General features: G+C 40.2%; 1 protein-coding gene across 1 annotated transcript in view; it reads left to right on the top strand.

Annotated features, from left to right (window-relative positions):
- Positions 1-22322, top strand: part of olfm3a (olfactomedin 3a) — a 25239-nt gene extending 2917 nt beyond the window's left edge. Inside the window, exons 2-6 of the mRNA XM_005744879.1 lie at positions 15812-15955; positions 16350-16505; positions 17327-17546; positions 20261-20367; positions 20631-22322. Coding sequence (XP_005744936.1) covers positions 15812-15955; positions 16350-16505; positions 17327-17546; positions 20261-20367; positions 20631-21308 — 1305 coding nt within the window. The 3' untranslated portion in view covers positions 21309-22322. The remainder of the gene's footprint in view (positions 1-15811; positions 15956-16349; positions 16506-17326; positions 17547-20260; positions 20368-20630) is intronic.
- Positions 22323-24156: the final 1834 nt, after the last annotated feature.

Genomic DNA, 24156 nt, shown 5'->3' with positions numbered 1-24156 from the left:
ACAGAGATGCTGTTTTCAGCCTCAGTTTTGGCTGAAATGTTTCAGGTCACTTAATCAGGTTTTGATCACATATGAATAATATGAAATGAAAAATGATCATGGGTGCATGGGAGAGCATACTGTGACTGATCCAACACTGATCATTAATCATCTTAAACACAGAAAGGCATTTATGTAGCTATTGTTTTGCGGGGCTGAAGGAGGCTATCTGTCAGGAACTGATGTTGTCTCTTGCTTGTTTGAAATCAGTTTTTCAGCTTGGATTAGCATTTATATGGATGATACACTCCGGGAAATTTGTTGAGCACAGATGCCATATCAAAAGATGAGAGGTGCCATAGGCACACACCTACTCATATCCACACAGTGGTTAAACAATGGAGGTTTTACACTTCACATGACTATTTCCACCAGGAGCTAAACTAAAAATGACATCTTCTAACTATGTGTCAACATAAACCAACCAAACTGTTAGCCACAAGTCGGCACGCAAAGTCATTAGTCTGATGCTGCTTGTTTCACGATGGAAGCAGGAAGGAGGTTGTCAGGGCTCTTGGACTGGAAATAAAGAAAGCAAGTCACCGATGATGGATGGGGACAGTTTGTGCAAACAGCAGGATAAATATGAGGCACTTTTTGGACTAAGAGATGTTAGACCTTTTGAGCCACTGAGAGGTTGTAATGACTTTTCTGTCAGCTTTTTTGAAAAAAATAAATAGTTTTGTACCCGTCTGTTGAGAAGTATGCGGCAGGCTGACGGAAGAATTCAGTTGACCTTGTGTTTGTAGCGGTTGAATTCGTCCTTTTGTTTAGCAGCACGGTGTCTAAATGCAGACAGCTATAGACACCCACAAACAAGCCCTGAAGAAGTTTTTACTTTTGCACCTTCGCTTCTCCCTTTTCTGGCGACTGGCCATCATATTCACTCAAAAACAGATACTTACCAAGAGATCGCAGTTATGTGGGCAATTATCAATCGCTTAAAGTTTCCATCTCTTTTTTATATAGGTGATGATTATAACTCTTGAAGTGACATTTCCTCGTTTTATTTTACTTGTAGCTTTTTTCCCCTCTCATCTGAGTGACTGCAGCTTAGTTAATAATAAGTCTAAGCATAATTACAGGAGTTGAAACATGATGTTGAAACTACCAGGGGCATAGTTACAGCCCTCTCCCTGTTCCCCTTTTGATTACTATAATTACAGCCCAAGCGGTCTGTATATCAGCTGCATATTACTGGATAAGAGCTGAAAGGCTTAACATGAGAGGAGTGGAAGACATTTTTGGCCTGGAAAAATGGATGTTATACTTTCAGAGGTATTTAGAGCCAGATAAAGACAATAATTCCTGATGTCTTACTTAGATGCTGACAAACTGGAGCAGAGTTGAGTTTTTAGACTGATGTCAATAATTTAAATAGTCATTAGAGTCAAAGTAAACATGCATCAGAATGCATGAATTTCTTTCTAAGCGGTGTTTACCAGATGTGTTTCTAAAATGGGCCAATAATAGGATTGTTCTTAGTAGAGATAGGCATGTCTCCAAAAAGAACATGGCAGCACGGCTTAGGTTTGAAAGGTTGCCTCTGAACAAACCACAAGATATTTCAGAAGACATTTGGAACAACATCCTTGGGCAGAAAAGAGCAAAGTGGAGATGTTTTAATGTGCACCACCTCATACCAGCTGTCAAGCACCGTGGTGGAGGGGTAATGATTTGATGAGAATCTGGGCATATTGCAGTCGGTGACTAAGCCTTGAACTCCTCTGTATACCAGAATACCAATGCTACAGCCAACTGTGAGGCCATCTGTGACAGTTAAGGCGTGATCTAAAGTGGGTCTTGGAGGAAGACAGTGATCCCAAGCACAGCAGCAAAAATCCAACAGCATGGCTGAAAAAGAGAAGAATCAAAGTGTTGCAATGACCCAGTCAAAGTCCAAACCTCAACCAAGCTGAAATGCTATGGTGGGACCTCGAGAGAGCTATGTGCAAACAAAAGCCCTTAAACCTCAATGAACTCAAGCATCCATCCATTCGCTTCCGCTTATCCTTTTCAGGATCGCAGAGGATGCTGGAGCCTATCCCAGCTGTCATAGGGCGAGAGGCGGGGTACACCCTGGACAGGTCGCCAGTCTGTCGCAGGGCCAACACACAGAGACAGACAACCATTCGCTCTCACATTCACTTCCACTTTCACACCTATGGGCAATTTAGGTTGATCAATTAACCTAACCCCACTAATTGCATGTCTTTGGACTGTGGGAGGAAGCCAGACTCAAGCACTCAAGCAATGCTGTTAAAAAAAAAAACAGTCACAACAATCACTTTTAGTTTTTGCTGTTACGTTTAACAGGGTTCTACTAGCTTTTGAGTCAGGGCTTTATTTGGCTTAATATGTTTTCGTATGACTGTTGCCTGCTACAACACAGCTGAAACTTTCATGGACCTCAAATGTGCATCATTATAAAGCCACTCATGTGCTTTACTGTCAGTGTTTATTTAATACACTTGTTCACAAGCGTTTTGCCCAGTACATAGGCACTGGAGCAGGAGGAATAAATGTGCCGTGAAATTGGTCTTTATATTTTTGGAACTTGAACTTGAGTGGGTGCTAATGTTGGAATCCAACTGGGGACCTTTTGCTTTTTAGGTAGAGATGTAAACTACCTTACAGCCTTTTGTTCAAAGTGCAAAAGAGCTGCAAGATCAGTAACATTACAACAATGAATCTGTACATTCTTTAGTACTGAACAGAAAAGATAACAATGATTTAAAAGGTATTTCCCCATTCATCGGGTATACGAGTTTGCTCTTGGTGCAGATGCTGTAACATCTAGAATCCAGAATGATGACTCAGGAGTTGACTCCTTGTGCACGAATGGGTCACACAGCAGGTTTCTGTAGTTGCTGTGGTGGTTTGAGTGCAGTTCCAGCTCCAGCATCAAAGATGGAGAAGTGAGGGTCACCGTTGAAGCCTGTAGATGCCACCTTGTCTTCTGTGTATCAGAGGATTCCTTTCATAGGTTCCTCAGCAGCAGCCTCAGCAGCATTCTTAATGTTGCTGTACTTAGCGGGCTTTTCCAGATAGTGTGGTTGATGACAGACCCTTTGGGAAAAGATACATGGGAATTCATATCAGTCAGTTAACATTCAGCTTGTAGATAACCTTGCCAACAGCTTTGGTGGCTTCAGTGGAGGTGGGAATGATTTTATCGGAGACCGTCTCTCTGTATTTTACCAGATGAAGTTAAATTCCAAGCCTGATTCAGCATGTTTGTTATAGTCTGCAACCAATGTTGTGCATGTAACTGATAACAGATGTTGTAGAGCGCATTACAGCAGACAGGCACACAATCAGTGTTACATGCTTGCTCTTATAATATAATTCCAGAAACTCTTCAATATCAGTGACTGATCTTAGTACAGTTCAGTGTACTCATTTTTAACATGCAACAAAATACAGAGTTTAACAGGTTACGCTATAATAGGACAAAGATTGTTTAGGGTTAAGGTTAAGCAAAGAGTCATTTGAATTAATTGTGTACAAAATAGATCAGTACAAGTCCAAAGTCTGAAGTTTAACCATCAGGTATTGCTTTTTTTCTTCAAAATCATTTCTTTCTTCTTCCACTCTTCAGCACACACGCCCAGCTTTCATAAGAGAGAATCTCACCAATTCCTTCATTGGCAGTGGCCTCAGACAACCTTAAAGAGTTTAAAAAGTATTTACCAAGCTACATACTGCTATACACTGGCAGTACTGTCCATATCTATATATGCTGCTTTATTGGAGCCAACTAGTATAAGCATATTCCCAAAAAGTTGTTAAGAGACATTTTAAGGAACTCATTAACTGAAGTAGAAATGTTGGAGTTCAGTTTAAGGAAAGTAGTTAGAGCAAATAAATTGCAACACAACTTCAAAGAACCGCCTGAAATGCACTGAACATACTAATATGATGGTTTTTGTGGGTAAAAGGCAGTTTTTAGACTTCGTGCTCTCTTGCTTTTACATCAGGATTTGGACCAGAGGCGGACATTTCTCTTCCCAAGGGGTCACATGAGAAACTGGGAGTGTTATGATGGGCTGCATCAATAAGCTGAACTCAGTTCTGCTCAATGTTAATTTTATCTCTTTATAAACAGTTAATGGAGAGAGTAGATGTTACAATAAGCAAATAAAAATATGAACTAAGCAAAATGTTCAAAATTTAGAAGACTTTTAACTTTATCCAGTGTGCTATTGCTATAGTTCTTGTAGTTTAATTACTTCATCTGCTGTTTTTCAGTTCCTTTTCCTTTGTTACTGAGTAAAATACAGTCTTTTTTGGGACTGAAAAGTCCGGTTCATTGTCTGAACAATATCTGCCTTCCATTCTGCATCTGAGAGCTCTGGAAATCCATAATTTCTTTCTCACAAAACTGAGGTCCTATGCTCTTTTTAGTACTTTGCCCATCCTGAGCTACCTGACAGCTATGTGGTGGCCTATGTCACCATGTTCAATCCCGTAGTGCAACAAAGTATTTGTGATTCTCTTGCCCTGATTAAGTTAATTTGTTAACATCAGCGACATGCACGACACATCCTGGTGTATAATAGAATTAAACAATACCAATTTCAGGGTTCACTTCAGTCCTTTTATCTTCTATTGTATCTGCTTCAAAAGTCCTACATTTTCCAGTCAGATTCAGACACCCAGCAGTTGTAAAACCTACTAGTTTGTCCCATTTCAGCCCAAGCCTGTCCATGCATGCAGTTGAACAAATTACTCCCTGTCCTATTCTCTTTCACTGATCACACTGCTGCTAGCTCTTCCTAATCTCAAATGTTTTATTCTCCTATGTACGAAGATGAGTAACTGGGTTGTGTAATGGACACTACATCACAGCTTTCATCCAGAGACGAGAAGAAAAAGACAACATTTTCAGCTAAAGCTCCTTGGACCACCTTGTTACGCTTTGCCTGGAGAGGCAAATACATTAGAAATTCTTCTTTTTTTTCTATTAGCACATCAGAGTCCACCAAATACTCTTTGATAAATTGACCGCTACATCCCTGCAGTGCAAAGCTTGGTAAAAAAAAAAAAATAGTGCTTGCTGCTTTTACAGTTTTGCTAGCAAAGATTCAGATCTCTATTTTTGCTCTACATTATTGGTCAACTTATTCTGCTTCTCTGTCTTTAGTCTTGTAATGGAGATCCAGATTGTAAAATCCTTAAACACACAATCACACAGCGTTACCTCTTGCTTCTTTGAGTGAGTACTTAGGCCAGTGTTTCTCAACCACTATCACATAGGTGTGCCATAAGAAATGATCAGGTGTGCCGATAAAAATTGTCTGGTTCCAGCGGTTAGTACTCTAAGTGACCAGTGTGGGTAGCGGGAGAACAATTACATTCTCTACCACTAGAGGGCAGTACAACTACCTGCTCTAATTCAAGGGGATGCCAACTGCCAGTAAAACAGAAGAAGAAGAAGACGATATTACATAATTGTCATCCTGTGAGTGAGAAAATACATAATAGCAATAGATAAATATTTGAGAAGAAAAATTAGTCAATATGACCTGGATGACCTGGAAGAAAATTCCGACCCAGATGAAGGCCCGAGCTTGAGTAGTGGTCAGCAGAAAGCAAAAAAGGTACACTGGGGACAAACCGAGCCAATTCCGCTATGCCTGGTGCACGTGGTTTATCAGTATGCTTTTTGTCACATTTTTGTTTGGTGGTGTGTTTTACAAAAAAAGCAGAAAAAAATAGTAAAGCATGTTATTGTTTTGATAAATATGCAAAATTACAGTTATTTGCTTGCATTCCTGATCAGAACCATTTGGGTTAGTAGTTGAATATTAAGCTTGATTAATTTCTGACTTTTTACAGGAATCCAGTGTGGCTGCTCAAATGTTGGTATGAAAACATAGTTCAGTGAATTCACTTTTTTTGTACGTTTTAAATATATTTCAAAATGATTTGAAATCATATAAATTTCTAAAGCACAGCATGGCGAGCTCTCACCTTCAAAATAAAAGCAACATAACCATATTGTGATTGGGATTTTCCACAAAACTGCAAATAACAGTATAGGCATTCTCTGATGGGGAGTTTCTAAAAGAGTGTTTGTTGACTGAAATGGGACAAACTGCTTGATGTATACTTATTTACATTTTAATCCTAATTTTCCTGACTACACACCGACTGGTTATGGAGAATCAGAAGACCAGATGTGGTCCAGGGGCTGCACAGCACCCAGGTCTAAATCTGCGTTGTAGCTTCAGCATCCTACCCATCCTACTGACACCACCACCACCGTAGAGCATAATTAGGAGGCGAGAATTCAAAGGGTACTAAAGAGCAAGAATTCGTAAAATGTGACCATCTACAGATTCTGTGACATTAATATGGCAGCAGTGTCCTTTTTCAAAGATTCAACCTTCTTATGTAATACTAATGAGCATGCTCTCATTTTTACCCTTAGAAGCTGCCAAGACATGTAAATGCTAATGACACAGATTTGATTTGAACATCAATTAAATGGAGATTCTTTTTGTGGCAGACTGCTTTACAAGATTTACTACACATTAACTTTAAAATAATCCTTGTTGGGTCCTGAGACTGGATGTGAGTGGCATTTCAAAAAGGCTCCATAGCTTTAGCTCTTATGAATCAGCTGAATGTGGACACTCCTGACAAAGACCGAAAGAACAAAGATTCTAGTCTTGGCACCCAGCATCCGCATGCTTTTCTCAGCGTATCACAAAATAAATTTACATGGGAGATCTCCTTAGTATTCTGCTTGTGTATGCATGTGCCATTCACAGTGGCCTGAAGCTGTCCACTGGCCTTACTTCACTGATAATGTTTGATGACTGTTTCATTATCATCCTCCGTGGTGCCTATGACTGACATGTCATCATATTCAGTAAGAAGACTCATCGAAGTACCCCCCCGGAGAAGAAGCACAGGCGTGTGAACAAGATAATGCTGTGGTTCATTCAGAGACTGTCTAGGGCAAAATGTGCAGAGCGCCTGCAAAATTATCTATTCAATCGTCTCTTCACTAGGGTCAGAAAAGGCAAGAAGGTAGCACGCCTCTAGAAAAAATAATCTCGCTGCCTTTCACTATAGTCACATCTAAGAGAAAAGATGGCTTTTGCTTTTTGCTGCGTCTTCTTTTCCTCCCTTTTTTACTCCACAGTATGCGGCATCTTTTTGTCACTATCTTTCCGAAACCCTTTTTTGGTTTTAGGATTATTGCTGCTCTTTCTCCTGTGTTTTGGGGCGTCACCATTTGTCAGCGCTGTTTTGGATGTCTGCATTAGACTGCTTACAGACTGCACATGCAAGTTCATCTTCCCGTGCCATTAGAGTTAAAATGTTAAGTCATTTAAGCCGTATGATCATCAGTTACAGCACCGACATGCGCATTCCACTCCACTTGCCTCCAATACCCTGGTGGCTTTTTGTTTGGACAGGCTGATAGATGACTGGAGAGATAGCATCTGTTTAGGTCTCTGTCTTGTCGCAGGCAGAACGGCAGCCTTATTGTGATATGAGATTTAGCTTTGCCGGTATCACTGGCAGCTAGATTTGTTTCTATACATATTTACGGGTCTTTTAATGTCACACAATGCCAGCTTTAATCTGAGTTTAAAGACAGGAAATGCAAAGAATATGGGAAACTTTTCAAACATGTATGTTTGCCGTAACTTCGTGGAATTCAAATGTTCGACAACATAATGGACAAAGACGAGCTGTAGTGACAACTAGTAAAGTTAAGGTGTGTGACAGTGAAGGGATTTCCAGTCTGTCACCTTCTTCTGTCAAGACTTCACACTGTGGAGATGGAAGTGCCACTTCAGACATTACCATCTGAGAATGAACCTCATATAGTCATAACTCCATATTTTACAGTACTGTGACAAACAAGTGATGACAGCTTATCAGAATTAGACTATTTGTGGCTTTTCTGCAGCTCTGACTGATACTGTTGAGGGAGTCAGTTACCTTGCTATTAATCTGTATTTATAACGCATTGATTTCTGCTGCTGTCAATGACAAGCTTTTAATTTTTTCAGCCCCAGCATCTCACCTGGTTTATTCCTCTGAGAGGTTGTTCACAGACTCATACTGCTAGAGCGTAGCAAATAGAATAAGCCATCATGAAAATGGCTAAAGAAATTATATCAAGAGACCAAAGCGATACACAGCAAGGGGAAGGGGGGTTCATTTAGTGCAGACAGTCAGCTATGGTATATAGACTTGCTGTGAATCTTGGCAGCGGCTAATACAGATCTACTCGGCACTGAACAAAATCATTCCGCTGCTAGAGCCCAGCTAGTTTTGCACACAAGGGTGCACTTGAAAAAGAGCTACAGTATCCTCTATCAAGTTATACCTGTTGTGACTTTATAGAAATGCTTGCAAAGAAAAAAAAAGTCCAGAATTCAACGTGCAAATTTATCCGGATAAACTGATCACAACTCACAAACAAGGGGAAAAAATTTTCAAATGCAAAAGAAAAGTGCAAGAGGGCAGAGACCAGATGAGGACAGAAATGCAATCATTAATTGAAGTGATTGAAATCTAATGACTCTAGCTAAGTCTCCCAAATCTTTCAAATTAAAAAGGTTAATGAAGAAACAGTTAAAGGCAAATGAGTAGTAGCCAAGGTGGAGGTTCAGTTAAGTGTGAAGCTGGCAGAATGTGTGATTACACTATTCATGGTTATACCAACTAAACTCAAGATGAACTCTGTTAAGATGGAATCAGTTTTGCTCAAAATTATTTGATCTCTTTTTAAGTTTATTGGTCCAACCACAACAGTCCCAGTTTCCCATATGGCACTTGTTCATCCATGACTTGATATATTTACAGCACAAAGGGAGCAAGACAGAAACATTCACAGACAATGCAGAAAATACTTCAAGTAAGACAGGACTATCTACACTGAAGGCTAAATTGAGAAGAGGATATGGGGAATGCAATCAATAAAGTCCAACAGGGAGGTGTGTGGATCTGTCAGTTACCCATATACAGGGGTTAAGGTTAGAGGGTTAGGGAAAAGTGTGGACCGGCTCTCTATTTAAAGGGAATTTCTGATTCCAAGGGGTGTTCTTCCTTGGCAGGCCATGCAGAAACTGGTTTAAGCCAGTGCTAAGGTGAGTCTACCTCTGACAGTCTACCTCTGGATGCTGACTCCGCTAATCTTTTGGCGAAACTCTCCCAGAGTAGCCTTGCTGGTGAAGTCCAATGCATCAGTTCCTCTCCATGGCTGCAGCTCAGGAGGTAGAGCAGCTCTTTCACTATTTGACGGGTTGATAGTTCAATCCCTGGCTGCTCCAGTCTGCATCCTAGATCCTTGCACAATACTGAACTTCTACTGCTCCCTGTTATGTGTATCAGGGTATGGATGTTAGGAAGCAAGTACTTGGGCATTGAAAAAACTGCTTGCATAAATGGGGGGCAATGAAGTATGTTGTATTAAGTGCTTTTTGTAGGATAGAAACGCACAATACTATATGAGAACCAGTGTATTTGGCTAGCTTATTACTTTAGTGGCCAGGAAAAGAATAAGCCCCAGGGATCTGTTTCTTTTTAAAGGGAATCTATAAAGACCATTGAAGATATGTCATAATTATTTGGAATCATTTAACCTTAAAGGGTATCCAAAAGCAAAATGCAAGAGAATACTAAATATTAAAGGAAAACAGGGAGCATTAAACTAGTACTCAAGCAAAAAGTCACAAATGCTAAAAATGAATGGGGAACTCGTTATAAAGACAAAACAGAAGAGAAGCACGTAAAACCAGTCTAACGTAACCTTCGTAATCATAAAGTAATCAAGCAGGAAATAAACAAAAGATAACTGACACCAGAGGCTAACCTAAGAGTGATAACAGACAGTGTCGCACAGAAGACACAAACAGACAAACGAGGCCGAGGAAACACAAATAGGGAGATCTCACAAGGCTCGAATGACAACAAGAAGCCAAACAAACATCAGAACTCAATAATTTCACAAGAACTAAGACTCAGAATCACTAAAGTCAAAAATCATCATTAGAATGACAAACTAAAGCAAGAATCAAAATTCTAAAACTATTTGAAACACTAAATCCACAACTGAGAACCAAACAGAAACCCAAAACTCGAATACAGTGTATTAACCAAGAATCCAACAGCAAAGCCCTTGGACCATGAAAGGACAATACAATTACGCATTTCAACATGCAAACTTGATTCTGGTGGTGCAAGGCAACAAACAGGCAATTACTTTTTTTCTCTTTGTGATTTCTCGTGAATTTCCCATGAGGTGTAGAACAAACTGTATGCACGAATGTGAGATGTGACTGGAGGTTTGTGTTGATCATCTCCTTGTTTACTCACTCACTGTTCTGTATATAATGGACACACATTGGTTCACTCAGCAGCGACAAGTAAATTGAGATGTATTAACCATGATTAGTTTATATCATTACTGTTTGCAATTTGGTGGTCGCGTTGAGCTTTTGTAAAGCACAGTGTATTGTACTGAGGTATTTTAGGCAGATGACACTGACCTGCTTTTTCTGTATATACATTAACCAATTACTATAAATATAAAGAATGATATTAGAAGGTTGTTGACCAGCATATGTTCAGCCTTTACTGAAAGCCTTGTTTTTCTCAAACTCACAAATGTCAGTCCCACAGTAAGAAAAGGGCAGGGGATCATTAACGTAATAACTAAGATTCATAATCTACATTACATTTTAAGAAATCCCACCATTCTTCCATGAGATTGTGAGATGTTTTGTGCTGAAATGATCAAACCATTGTAATTTCACAGCCCCTTGCATGAGCAGCAAGCTTTGTTTCAGCAGAAGATGCAGCTGTGCAGGACCGCTGGGCAAAAATAAATATTGGTAGCAATATAAGTGATAAACAAGCAGTTACAGTAAACTAGTCAATAAACCATAAAAACAACAGACAAAACAATCAACATGAAGCTGGTGAAATGACATCAGTATTGCATGTCATATTATGTGAGGGGTGCCTCCATTCTTTTCCTGTCATCGGCTTATTGCTTGTTGGCCTGATGACGGATCCAGTACTGTAAATGTCACTCTGGAATTCACTAAGACATAAAAGGTTTAGGGGCAAATTCACTGTTCATTCAGGCAGCCTGACACAAGTCCAACAATAAAGAGGACCAGAAGTGAGACTGATTTTGTGGGCGGCAATAAAAGCAACGAAAACAATTCATTCATTACTTAGGTGTTGTGTAATCTTTGAGTCAGTAAATCAAGACCAGCAAACATTGTTTACATCTATGTTGAATGAACACATTTGTAATAAAAGTTAAAATATTACGAGTTTTGATGATTGCTGATCTGACTTGGAGACAGGTACATAGTTGTTAAATGGGTCCAGTAAAGGTTTGTTCTTTCATTTCACTGTGTTATTATGTCATGATGTGTTTTCTGCATTGAAACACTCTTCTACATGTTGTGTTTTAGTGCAGAAACTTCCAAATCTCCCAGGAAGCAGGAAGCTGTAGTAAACAGTCTAAATCTGTCAGTAGACACAATTGATTCATATAATAAAATGTCAAAAGGGGCTTTCTTTCAAATGACATGAACCGAGATTTGCTATTTATTAAGGACTTTCTTTGGATTTGTGAGGTCACTCAGAGAGTAGGAGGCTATAGAGACAGTTTCATATTGAAACATATTGTTTAAAAGCTCAGATATTATTGAAAATACTGAATCTTAGTCACATAGAAAAATAAATGTTTATAACAGGTTTGTTAAAAATTGAGTGCTTTCACAAAATCGTCTGTGCCTATGTTAGCATGTGTCATTTTTAGATGAGGTTTTTACTCCGGTTTGTTATAAATCATGGGGAAATAACAAACTCTGGGCTTGCTTGCTGGTTTCAACTGTAAACATATTGAAAGCTGGCACAAAATAGTGTCTGTTGGCAACCTAACTCCAGAAATATTGATGACTGCTGTAAATCATCCTTTCAAAAATCCATGAGTCAAACCTTGGCAAAGACACATAGGGAGATCAAGTATGAGAACAACTGCAGGAAACAGTTGTTCTCATACTGTGTCTTGTGTGCGTGTTAAATACTGCATGTGACCACTCATGCAATTCTGCGCTCATGTCTATGATTCCTGCAAGGAGAGCGATACCTCGCTGGATGAGCGGGCAGAGCTTTCGGCTGCTGGATGCTGTTTTGTAAGGATGATAAATGACTGAGCTTTGGTGCGCAGAGCTGTGAAACCCCATGTAGCCTTGGAGCAAGATCTTCTTGTATTTAGTGTTTTGGAGGAAGAATATATCGGAAAATTAGTGTTTGTCTCATCGGCTACACGGCAGCACAAGTAAAACACAATGTCACTGTGCTGAACAAGCTAAAAACATCGTCCCTTATTAATGATACGGCACCCCTGGTGTCGTTGCCCACCTCTCAATTTTAAATACACGTAGACGTTGAGGTCTATCAGGAGGGGCTATGCACTTACCTGCTGCTCTCTGGCAGGTAGCTCCATGTGCTCCTGGGTTTTAAATGCACCTTAGAACACACATGCATCAACACTACAATGAGCGGGTGGAGGGAGGTTTGGAGTCTTCACACCCCCCCGTTCTCTGCGGCCTGCTGGAGCGGGGGGGCTAGGAGGAGGAGACTGGGATCTGGAGTGTGGGGCCTCCCTGCTGCTGCGGAGTCGGGGCGGTCTGCTTCTCCCCACCGCAGGGAAAAGGGTAACACCACCTGGGTCTGGGTGCAGTTTCCCCCTCCAGGGGCAAGGGTACCTAGACCCGGTTCGTAGAGTACGCTTGGGGAGTGTGATTGTGTGTACAGCGTCTCTTTATGTCTGTCTCCACGTTGGTTGAGTGTTGAGTAAGTGCATATGAGAGCATGAGGGTGGGAATGGATGTTTGTATCTGTGTGTGCCTGTATGTCTGTGTCTATATGTCAGGTTGGGTATCAGACGCCACCTCTCTGGGGACATCTCAGGCCCTCCAAGGTATGGAGGCCTATCTCCCCCCACCACCACTTCCCCTGCCGGTGGCAGACGCCCTCAGACATCAGTGCGTTGGTGGTTCTTGGTGTCCGGGGATGGGCGTCCAGGTACACACCGGCTCACTCCTTGGTGGCTGCTTGTCGGGGCCTGGAGCCTGGGGCTTGCTCGGGCCACTTCGGGGGTGGGGTGCCCTCGGCCTCTCGGCCTGGGGCTCGGTCCCTCTGGTGCAGCTGGCTGCCAGCAGAACTCACGGGCACGTCACTGCAACCCCCCCTGGCTTCTGCTCCACGGCTGCTGAGTGACCTCATCTGGGACTCTCCTCAGCTCTTTCTGGGACAGTGGCGCGGCTGCCCCTCTGTTGGTCTTCCTTGGTCTCTTGAGTTCTGGGGGCCTCTGGATGTCTGGAGTTTTGATCTCCTCCATACCTGCTTCATGCCCTGGAGGACGGGGCTGTGGCCCCCCCACACCCTCTAGCAGATCATTACATGAAGGAACCTTTTAAATACAAGCGCGCTCATGCTCACAGGTGTACACACGGGTGCTCACACACACATACACCCTTTTGGGCTCCTACCTCAAAGCACACTGTGCGCTGTCGATCTTACGTGCTGCACAATAATGTTTATTATTTAGTATTTACTGTTATATTTCCATATATCATTGTGATGTTGTTTATTCTATTGCTCTCGTTTTCTTCTGCTTGTTTTCTTTTTTCTTTCTCAACAGGTGATCCAGGTGATTGATATATGTATTTTTTTCTCAGCTTATTCTGTTGGTTTTTGTTTTTTGCCCTTTGTCCCCATCCTTCTTCTCCGCAGTTTTTCCCCCTCTTCCTTTCTCCCTTTTCTTTTCCTCATTCAAGTCTGTCCCATATCTAGCAAGTGAAAATAAAAAATAAATAAAATAAACAATAAAAGGTGAATCAAATAGACCATCCCAGGCTGGGATGGTCAATTTGGTAAAGTAAATAAAGTAAATCCGTTGGGCATCTTTCTTTGCCTTTAGACAATAATTCTGATGGCAAAAGAACCAAACGGGACAGGCAAAAAAACCCAACATTTTAATGATACGGCAGTAGCTCACCAGGTTTAGATATGTACATCGTGTTGGACGTTACTGTAAAAGATTTGTTACACTTCTTTATAGCTGTGCTGTCTTGCATTAGTAGGCAGCTTTTAATAAATCAATATTTAGCAATCAATAGTTAAGCATCAGTGAGATGGACTGCACTGCCCTAGTTTTTTAATGTTTTTGCTTTTGCAACTTTTTGCAATTTTCTTTCATTTTTCCTCAGTACATTTTGAATGCCTACCTGTTTATTCCTCATCTCAGCATTTTGTGCTTACTGTACAAAGTACTTCTTTGTCAGCAATGTTCTGTTTTCTTTCCCTTTTTCAGATGTTGTTTACCTACATAACCACCTCTTCAACTCTTCTGTCTATTCATATCCCTCCTCTTCCCATTTTTTTTTCTTCAGATGTCAGATTACAGTGAATGAGAAGGTTTACAAGCACATAAATATTTATATCATTACAAATGCATCTTCTGGCTCCTCTGTCTGTTTGCTTTACTGGAGAGTCAGCTAAATCTCTATAGCTAGAGAGTGCATGGCCCCGAGTCCTATGAATAATTGAAAAAAGGTACTTGAAGCTACGTAAGTTATACACAGTTCAAAGCTGTCAGAGTTTCATAGATGACTTTTAGATCTGTTGTGTTACTTTATTAAGAGTATTTGATTCTGATCATATATTATGCATTATACTGAGATATTCCCATAGTTTAAACATGATAACATAACAGTTCAGTAAAAACTTACTTAAAAGTTGGGGAATAGTGTCAAAAAATGTATCCACGCAGAGATTAAACAAGAAAAGACCGAAGGGATTGCTGACAAATCGATGTGTTAGAAGCTATTCTGACAGATGTGGTGAAAAGTATTGCACTCAACACAGGTTAATTGACATCCTTGAATTGCCTTATCCAATCATGGCAAGCATGACAGCAGGCTAGTAAGGGCTTAAGTTTCTCCACACATTGATGTTGACGTGTGCACAGGCGCAGGAGCAATACTCTGAATACTGTACTGTGTGTATAGGAACCTTGCAGAATAGAGGCCTTTCTTGACCTTTCCAAAAAAACAGAGTTGCTATGTGTGCTCTAAATGTAAGTTACTAATGTTTAGCAGTTTTATTTACTAGCTTACTGCTACCAATAGTGACCAAACCCAGTATCAAGATTAATTCCAAAGCTAAACAGCATTTCTTTTTGATTTTCAGGTGTTATTAAATTCAGAGTGGATTACTATACTACACACCAGCGTAGCCAACACAAGCTTTAGGTGTGCGACACCTGCTCAGACTGGCCAGACAAACTGCACATCCCCAAAAAATAAAAGTCACAAATCTGATTACTGATATTGGTCCATAAAATCACAGAAAGTGGAAAAGACTGATTTAGCAGCTTTAGTTGATGAAGCAATGGACACATGCCTCTTAAACTACCTCTTGTAAAATTATAAAGTAATATTTAATATTTTTAGGCTTTCTCTCATTCCCTTTCATTCTACAACTACCTGCACTTGATTACAAACTTACATTTCTATAAATGTTCGTAAAAATCAAGCTGAGCGTCACTTCAGGCAAGTCATGTAGTAATGTATCATATACTGCATGGGACATGGGTAGTTACAACAGGTGAAGGATGTCAGACCTTAGTCTATACATATTCCATATATATACTAGAGTATATGTAATATATTATCCATCCTTAGACTCTACATATATTTGTTGGGTCTTACAGACTATCGGTCCAAAGGAGGGCTGGCAGGTGTACAGCTCAGCCCAGGATGCTGATGGGCGCTGCATCTGCACAGTGGTGGCACCAGAACAAAGCCTGTGCTCTAGAGACGCCAAGAGCAGACAGCTCCGCCAGCTACTAGAGAAGGTAAACACACGATTTTACCACACACCTGCACACACACGTTGTTTTATAAAGGATAAGAATAAAGACGTAACAAGTCTCTATAAGCTTTATTTTCCTTTCATCTCCCGATACAAGGTATTTTATTGTGAAATTTAACTGAAGTGGGGTGCTGCTAGGCCTTTCCAGGATTTTTTTTTCTCTTTTCAACAATAGCCCATTACAAATTTCAGGCACACACAGGCTCACCAGGGAAACCCATCAAAGTGCCTTTCAGTTAGCTGCGCTGGCTGGAAAGAAGGAAAGAACAAAAGACGTCATATATTTACTTTACAACCATATCATGGACTGTAGCTAGCGTCTCAGTTTGTGCATTGGAACCCCCGTTCCAGTTTTAACGTGGCTTCTTTTATTCTAGGTGCAGAACATGTCTCAGTCCATTGAGGTGCTGAACCTGCGCACTCAGAGGGATTTCCAGTATGTCATGAAGATGGAAAACCAGATGAAGGGTCTGAGAACCAAGTTCAGACAGATTGAGGATGACGGGAAATCCATCATAGCCAGAAATTTCCAGGTGTTTTATTTTTACCTGGTTAATGTTCAGTGGATCTTTGTGTTTTGTTTTCATTTATGTGAATTAGTTGTTTTTATGCCTTTCTGTACCATGAATCTGTTAAAGTGTAAACAGGCTCAGTATCTTTTCTCATGCAAGTCTTTACATAAGTTCAATCTAACAGTTCTTTTAACTTAATATATTTCAAAGAAGAGAAAACCAAGAAATACTAAGTCATGAAAGGGTTTACTAGTTGAGTTAATTGACACTGTGAATAGAAAGCCATTGTTGTCCGAGGCTTAATTTAGTGCAGTTGGCTAATAACTACCCTACAGATTCCCTTGAATTTTCACCATAATAATAAAAATGTATAGCATATTTACCACAAACCCTTCAGAAATCATTCAGAAAGGGTTAAAATCTTAGATTTCTTTTCGCTGCTGTCACTGCCCCGTGTGGATTGTACTGGACAGCTGGTAGGGGAGTAGGATTATTTCTGGTGTGGCAAATTGTCTGACACCAAATGAACTGAAAGATTCGCAACAAGCAGCTGGAAAATCAGAAATTGAGCTGTTGGTTGACCACCAACAAATTCCAATGTCATTGTATCATTGCAAATAGGAAATTAGTCCATTTCCTTGTGTTTAATAGTACTAGATGTCAGTGCTAGCATTACTTTATTCTTTCATGTAAGGCTGACTGTTCTACTACAGTACAATAAAACTCTACCATGGACATTTCCTGACATACAGTAATTTCGTTTCTTCCTAACTTTTGCACCTATCCGCGATCTCCCACCTCTTCCCCTTTGTTTCTCATCTCTGCTGCTGTCATTTCTGTAGGAGCTTAAGGACAAGATGGACGAGCTGAAGCCGTTGATCCCTGTGTTGGAGCAGTATAAGATGGATGCTGCACTCATCTCTCAGTTCAAGGATGAGATCAGAAACCTGTCTGCGGTGTTGACAGGCATACAGGAGGAACTTGGGGCGTATGACTACGATGAGCTTTATCAGCGAGTCCTGCGACTAGACAGTCGGCTCCGCAGCTGTATGGGCAAGCTGAGTGAGTAGTGTGCACTGCATTTTGCTGATAGTACAAAAAGTTTGAATTCTTCTTGTTATCACAATAAACTAAAATAAGAAGCCACATGTGTACTGAGAAAACTGTGCTCATCTAAAAATAATACTACTGTGTGTGGTAAAAAAAAAAATGGCATTAGTATGTTGTAACAAGTTCACATAGGAGTATTGATGTTATAGGTTTTGCCATCATGGTGTACTTGTGAGTAATCCTGCTAAAGAAATTAACCACCTAGGGAAATGCACAGTGCTGTGCTTAAGTCTAGAGCCATCGCTCATTTCTGTGTATGTTGCTAGGACAACAGGAAAATAGTGCAGCAACTTATTCAAACATGTGGCATACAAAAGTAACTACCGGTAGTTCTATTTGGTATGACCACCTTCATTTTTCATCACAGTCTGAACTGTCTTAGACAAGTTTTATTGTAACTTCTTTAAGTGGTCGTCTTGAACTAATAATGTTACTGTTTATGAGAAAGACCCGAGATGCAAGCACAGGCTGTGATGCCAGTGAACTTTATTCCAAAAGGTGAAAATGCAAGCAGAAGCAGAGAATGTCCAGGACAGAACTAAGAGCACAGCCCATTCTCACTCCTGACGCATAATATACCAACGATTTGTCACATTCCGAGGCGTTCCATGGAAATGCGAAAGGTGACCTTCTGTGTTCCTATGCTACGCGCTGGATTGTGGATGAAATCGAACAGAATGACACTCCCGCAGTAAAACACGTTCCAGCCGTGTAACCCTAACCATAACCTTATCCCTAATCTTAACCACCACGTTAATCGTGTTAGATAGTGTTTTCCAAAGTGATTTAAGTAACAGAAACGTAAATGTGTAGATTCATTTCTCTCATGTTTCCTCATTTTTCCGAACTCCTAAAATAGGGACCTGTTGGGTGACCGTAAGCGCAATATACCGATGATTTGTCACCTAGCGTAAAATGTTACGCTTTGGGAGTGAGAACGTGTTGACAGACTGACAGAAATCAGAGACAAGATACTGACAGGGAACAGAGGGAACATACGGGCAGGGATGACTAGACTAGACTAAAGAGAAGAAGCTCAGAACCAAAACCGAAGAACTAGGAAAATTTTACCAGAATACATAACCAGAATAAACAAGAACATAAGATAATGTTAAATAATACAAAACACACAGTTACATTGTGTGTTTTCTTATGCAGACATGCTTTTACAGCAGTTTTAGAATCACTGTCATGTTGAAAAATGAAGCCTTTACCATTTAGATGTTTTCCAGATGGATCAAAATCCAGCATCACTTGCCTGCATCAATGATTGCATCAGTTCTGAAAAAAATCCCCAAGACCACTGAAATGCAGCCCAAATGACAGAGCCCCCACGGTGTTTTACAGATAGCTGTACCTCTCTTCTGATCTCCTCCATATATATTGACAACATATTGAACCAAAAATGTGGATTCATCACTCCATCACCTGTTGCGTGAGATTTTCAGTCCAGTTTTTGTGTAACGTGGCATACTGCGTTTTCCTTCATTAAGAAAGGCAGTCACTCTTCCACTGAGACCATTGGTGATGAGGCTTCACCAAACAGTAGATGGATCAGCTGAACTGCCAGACGCAACTTGAGGGTTGTATCCTGAAACCCTAGAAAATCAGTGAGGTGCAGGAAATGGACTGAAAATGAGTGGGGGGAAAAAACAGCCAATGTCCAAAGAAAACCTCCCGAAGGCTTTAAGAGAATCTGGATTAAATTGTTCAAGATCATTTAAAAATGACACAAACATCTGGCTCTTTGGAAGCAAAATATATAAAAAATGAGCAGTGGCTTTACACTTGCACACAGTTTCACAAAGTACTTTAATATAATATAATTAATATAACCAAAGCTTCAAAATCTTTGAATGTCCAACTTCAGATACTTTTACTATTCTTTGCTTATTTCTTGTTACATCTCAGAGTGACAAATGTTGCTCTGAGATATAACAACTGTGAGAAATAAAAAACCTTGTGAATGTCAGTGTGTTTCATCTAGAATTCATGCTGGTGAAAGACATTTTTTAAGGACTGCTGTAATGTTTGGACTTTAACATTAAATGTTCTAAAATCTCTAACTGAGGGAAGTGAGAGTAATGTGCCATGCCTAATTTCTTCCTAATGGGCCAAAAAGGAAGCACTTTGTGCCTTTAATATCTACAAGCACAGTTTCTCCCGGGAAGTTAAGCTATTAATTAGTACAGTAGGCAACATTCAAATTACATGGTGACTTTCAGGGATCTGTTTTCTTATGCTTTGAGTGGGGGGCAAAGTGAACAAGCAGAAGATGGATTTCTTAATATGATGGCAATTTTAATGACACTTGTTCCGTACTTGAAGATCAACCATCCATTACTAATTGTGCTTAAATCAAGCCTGTTATAACTTACCAAAATAACAGGTGGAGGAGGTCTGCATAGAGAAAGAGATGTGTACATTTTTAATCTTCAGATACTCTAAAGAACTGTGCACTAGACATAAGTTGAGTTTCCTTTAGCTACAAACATCAGTTGTGTAATTCTGTTTTAAGTTAAATTAAGCATCTTGCTTCCACTGCTACCTTAGTATGCACGGAGGGCACACTCTGTGGTGGAACAGGCATGAAATTGGCTTCAGAAATCTAGTTAGAGACAAAAAGCACCACAGCACATCTTATCGCTGCATTTCTTTATTAACAGCGTGTGGGAAATTAATGAAAATCACTGGACCTGTTACAATAAAGACATCTGGAACCCGGTTTGGGGCATGGATGACTGATCCTCTCGCATCAACCAGAAACAACAGGGTGAGTTATGAGAGCATGAGGGTGCGATGCATTTAATATCAGCGATGTGCTCTGTTGTTAAAGTGGGCAGAATATCACAGCAATTTAAGAAGAGGCTTGCATTTATAGATGGGGTTTTGATTTATTTATTTATTTTTGGGAGGGGTGATTTTAAAAAGATGTACGATGTGGGTTTTTTAATAATATCAAGAATGATTCAGATTTGATTTTGTATTGCTGATGGCTGATTCTAACCATCTGTCCTCTCCATCATCTCTTGTTAGGTTTGGTATATGGACAGCTACAGCAATAGCAAGATTGTACGTGAATACAAGACAATGGAAGACTTTGTAGCAGGGGTGGTTTCTCGAACCTACAGCCTCCCCTTTAAATGGGAGGGAACAAATCACATGGTCTACAATGGATCGCTTTATTACAACAAGTACCAGAGCAACATCATTGTCAAGTATAACTTCGAGACGGGCAGCGTGCTGGCCCAGCGAGCTTTGGAATTTGCCGGCTTCTACAACATGTACCCATATACGTGGGGGGGATACTCTGACATCGACGTCATGGCTGATGAACTGGGAATGTGGGTTGTGTACGCAACCAATCAAAATGCTGGAAATGTTGTCATCTCTCAGATCGACCCTGACACTCTGCAGGTCCTAAAGACTTGGACCACCGAATATTCCAAAAGGAACGCAGGTGAATCTTTCATGATCTGCGGGACACTTTATATTACTAATTCTCACCTGTCGGGAGCAAAGGTTTACTACGCTTACTCTACCAAGACTTCGACCTATGAATACATAGACATTCCTTTCCACAACCAGTACTTTCACATCTCCATGCTCGACTACAATGCCAGAGAGAGGGCGCTGTACGCTTGGAATAATGGGCATCAGGTAATATTTAATGTGACCCTTTTTCATGTCATAAAAACTGATGATGATTCTTAAGTGTGATACTTTTCAACGACAACTACAGCACCATCGTTTGTGATACAAGGACCTCCTTATTGACCATGTTTTCTTCTATTTGAAATGGACTGTGGTTTCTTTACTTCGCATTACTTGAACTTTTCTAATTTTTGCCTCTGGATTCTTGGCTGACTTGAGCATGGACTTTAATGCTTTACTGAAAAACATGCTATACAGTTTATACACATTTCAGTTGCTGCTGATCAGACTAGTATGCCTTATTTGCTAAGTGTCAGGTCTGCCAGCACAAGACGCTTTTGCATGAATGTTAACATTTTGTCCACAGTGATTTGCTATGACATGACTGTGTTTTGTTGCAAAATTGTTACTTGCTTTACATACAGTGTTTGCTTTCTTTGTCTTATTAAAATTCTATTTAAAAGTATTTAAACCTTGAAAGTAACGTATTAATGATTGTAAAATGTAGTTGCCATTCTTTTAAAGATGGCCCTGTAAGATATTATTGTTATGTATGTCTCTGTGGAAGAACATTTGTATTTTTTATAAAACCAAAACCATGAGACGATATCGGCGCATTTTCATTAAAACGAATTATTGTACATTTCATTCAAATTATTTTGTCTGCTAAAAATGAATATCGCCCCTGATCTGATGAAGTAGCAGTCAGCACCCTAGTTTAGTCATTCGGCTTATTCCAATCAGCAAACGATGCATCCCACAGTGGAAGCCATTTGCCTTGTTTGGTTTGTGTCCATCATAGGCATGCAGTATTCATATTAGCATATGAGCACTCATCTAAAAGAGTTTGAGGTATGCTGCAGATGACTCTCCCTTTTGAAACCCAACCTGTATCATCTTAAACAGGACAATTTGATCAAATGACTTCTCCTAAAAGGTGGTGGAAAAATAGAAGTCTAGTACTGCACACAAGTCTTAAGCCGTACCTCATTTCTTTATACTGTATTTTTTAAATATACATGGAAATACAGAGTATAAGGCAAAAACAGTTTGTACAATTCTTAAAACCTTGAAATTCAATGACCATCTTTATTCTTTATATTCTGAACTTTCTTAGTCTGCTTTCTTGTTATTTCTTTGAGTAGTCTTCAGAAACAGTTCTCCAAGCTTCTTGAAGGACATTCAAAGCTTTCCTTTGGATGTTGGTTCCCTTCTGTTCCTTTCTATGTCAAAATGATCCCACACTACTTCAATAAAGTTGAGATCCAGGCTATGGGGAGGCCAATCCATGACTCTATTGTGTGTTTTTCTAACCAGGTATGTTTTGTTATCAGCAGTGTTTTTGGGATCATTGTCATGACTAGAAGAGTAGAATTTTCAAGTATCTGCCCTTTATTTGAGTAGTTTTTCTCTGACAACTTTTTACTTTCACTCCCTAAATTTTTAAACAAACATCTGTACTTTCTACTCCTTATATTTTCAAAATGAGCTAGTTACTTTTGGTTTAACAAATTTGCAGGGAGTTATTGTTTCACATCACTGAGAGCCTTCAAACATGAAACCGATTTGAGCCTAAACAGAAACACATGAAAGGTAGTCCTGTTTGTATATTAATCACCAGGGTATGTCACGTAAAGACAAATGACGTGTTGATAAACTGGAAATGTAAAGCTTACATGTAAGTCCTCATGGTTTTAACTCAGATATTGAGTCTGTAAATTTGAACCTAGTTTTTCATATTGTGAAACATGCTGCAAAGCAAACTGAGGTAGATCAACTGTGTGCAGGTTAGTGCAGGATAAACAGGGTAGTTTGCTGTACTGTGATGGATTTAAAGTAAAGAACAGTGTGTGACTGAACAGCTGCCTCTTCTTCTCTCATTCTCCCCCCTCCCTCTCCTGTTGCTACTTCAATCATGAAACTGATCAATGATCAGCTGATCGGCTTTTCTCTCTTGTTTGTTTATCGCCTACTTTGCGCCAGAAAGAAGAAACCAGCGGATGTCGCATTATAGTTTTTCTCAAATGCTAAAACACATGTCACAAACGTTACCACCAGGTCCCCCAATGTCCAAACACAACACCCTTCTCTAAAGCTACATAAACACAACCACACCTTCCCACTGCAAAACTCAAACTCCCACACCAAGAGAGCAGCGCGAAGCTGTCAAAACTGTAAACACTATACACAGCATTACACACTACAGCAAAACAATTGAAAACACAATGCTCAATTTGTGAGAAGGTTCTTTGGTTCATAACTGCCAATGCATATTTTAGAAACTATACAGTAACGGATCGTCATAGAACCCTGCAGAGGATTAGGCATTTAGATTTGTGAGTTTCACATGAAGACTATAAATCTATAAAAACATCCTGCATGTATGTACACTACTGTAACACAACTCAATGCAAAAACAGAATCTATCGCACACAACAGTACTCTCGGAAACATGATCAGGGTGTGAAGTATTTTTTATTGTCTACACGGTCTTTTTACAGTATTACACACAGTCACTGTGCGGCATCATGTCGCCGAGCTGCATTGGGCCACATCACCTCATCCACATCACAGGCTATATTGTCCCTTGCTAGGCACCGCGGGAAAAACGCCCTGGAATGGCGAATCCATCCCTGGAAGGCCTCCACTGGGATGCCAGCACAGGCCAGCTCCATTGCCCGTACGAGGTTCTCTCTTGTGTATGGCTGTCTGTCATACACCTTCCATCTCCATGATGAGAAGAACTCCTCTATAGGGTTCAGGAAAGGGGAGTAGGGTGGCAGACAGACGTTTAAAAAGTGGTCACTGTTGGTGGTGAACCACTCTGATTTGGTGTGTTTTGTGGAAGCGGACGTTGTCCCAAATGATCACATACATGTGATGTGCTAGCCTAGGATGGTGTTGTTGA

The sequence above is a fragment of the Pundamilia nyererei genome, unplaced genomic scaffold (assembly GCF_000239375.1).
Source record: "Pundamilia nyererei isolate P.nyererei 1_Seehausen unplaced genomic scaffold, PunNye1.0 scaffold00150, whole genome shotgun sequence".
Lineage (NCBI taxonomy): Eukaryota > Metazoa > Chordata > Actinopteri > Cichliformes > Cichlidae > Pundamilia > Pundamilia nyererei.
Note: the sequence above shows the minus strand (reverse complement) of the source record. Positions and strands in the feature narration are given on the sequence as shown.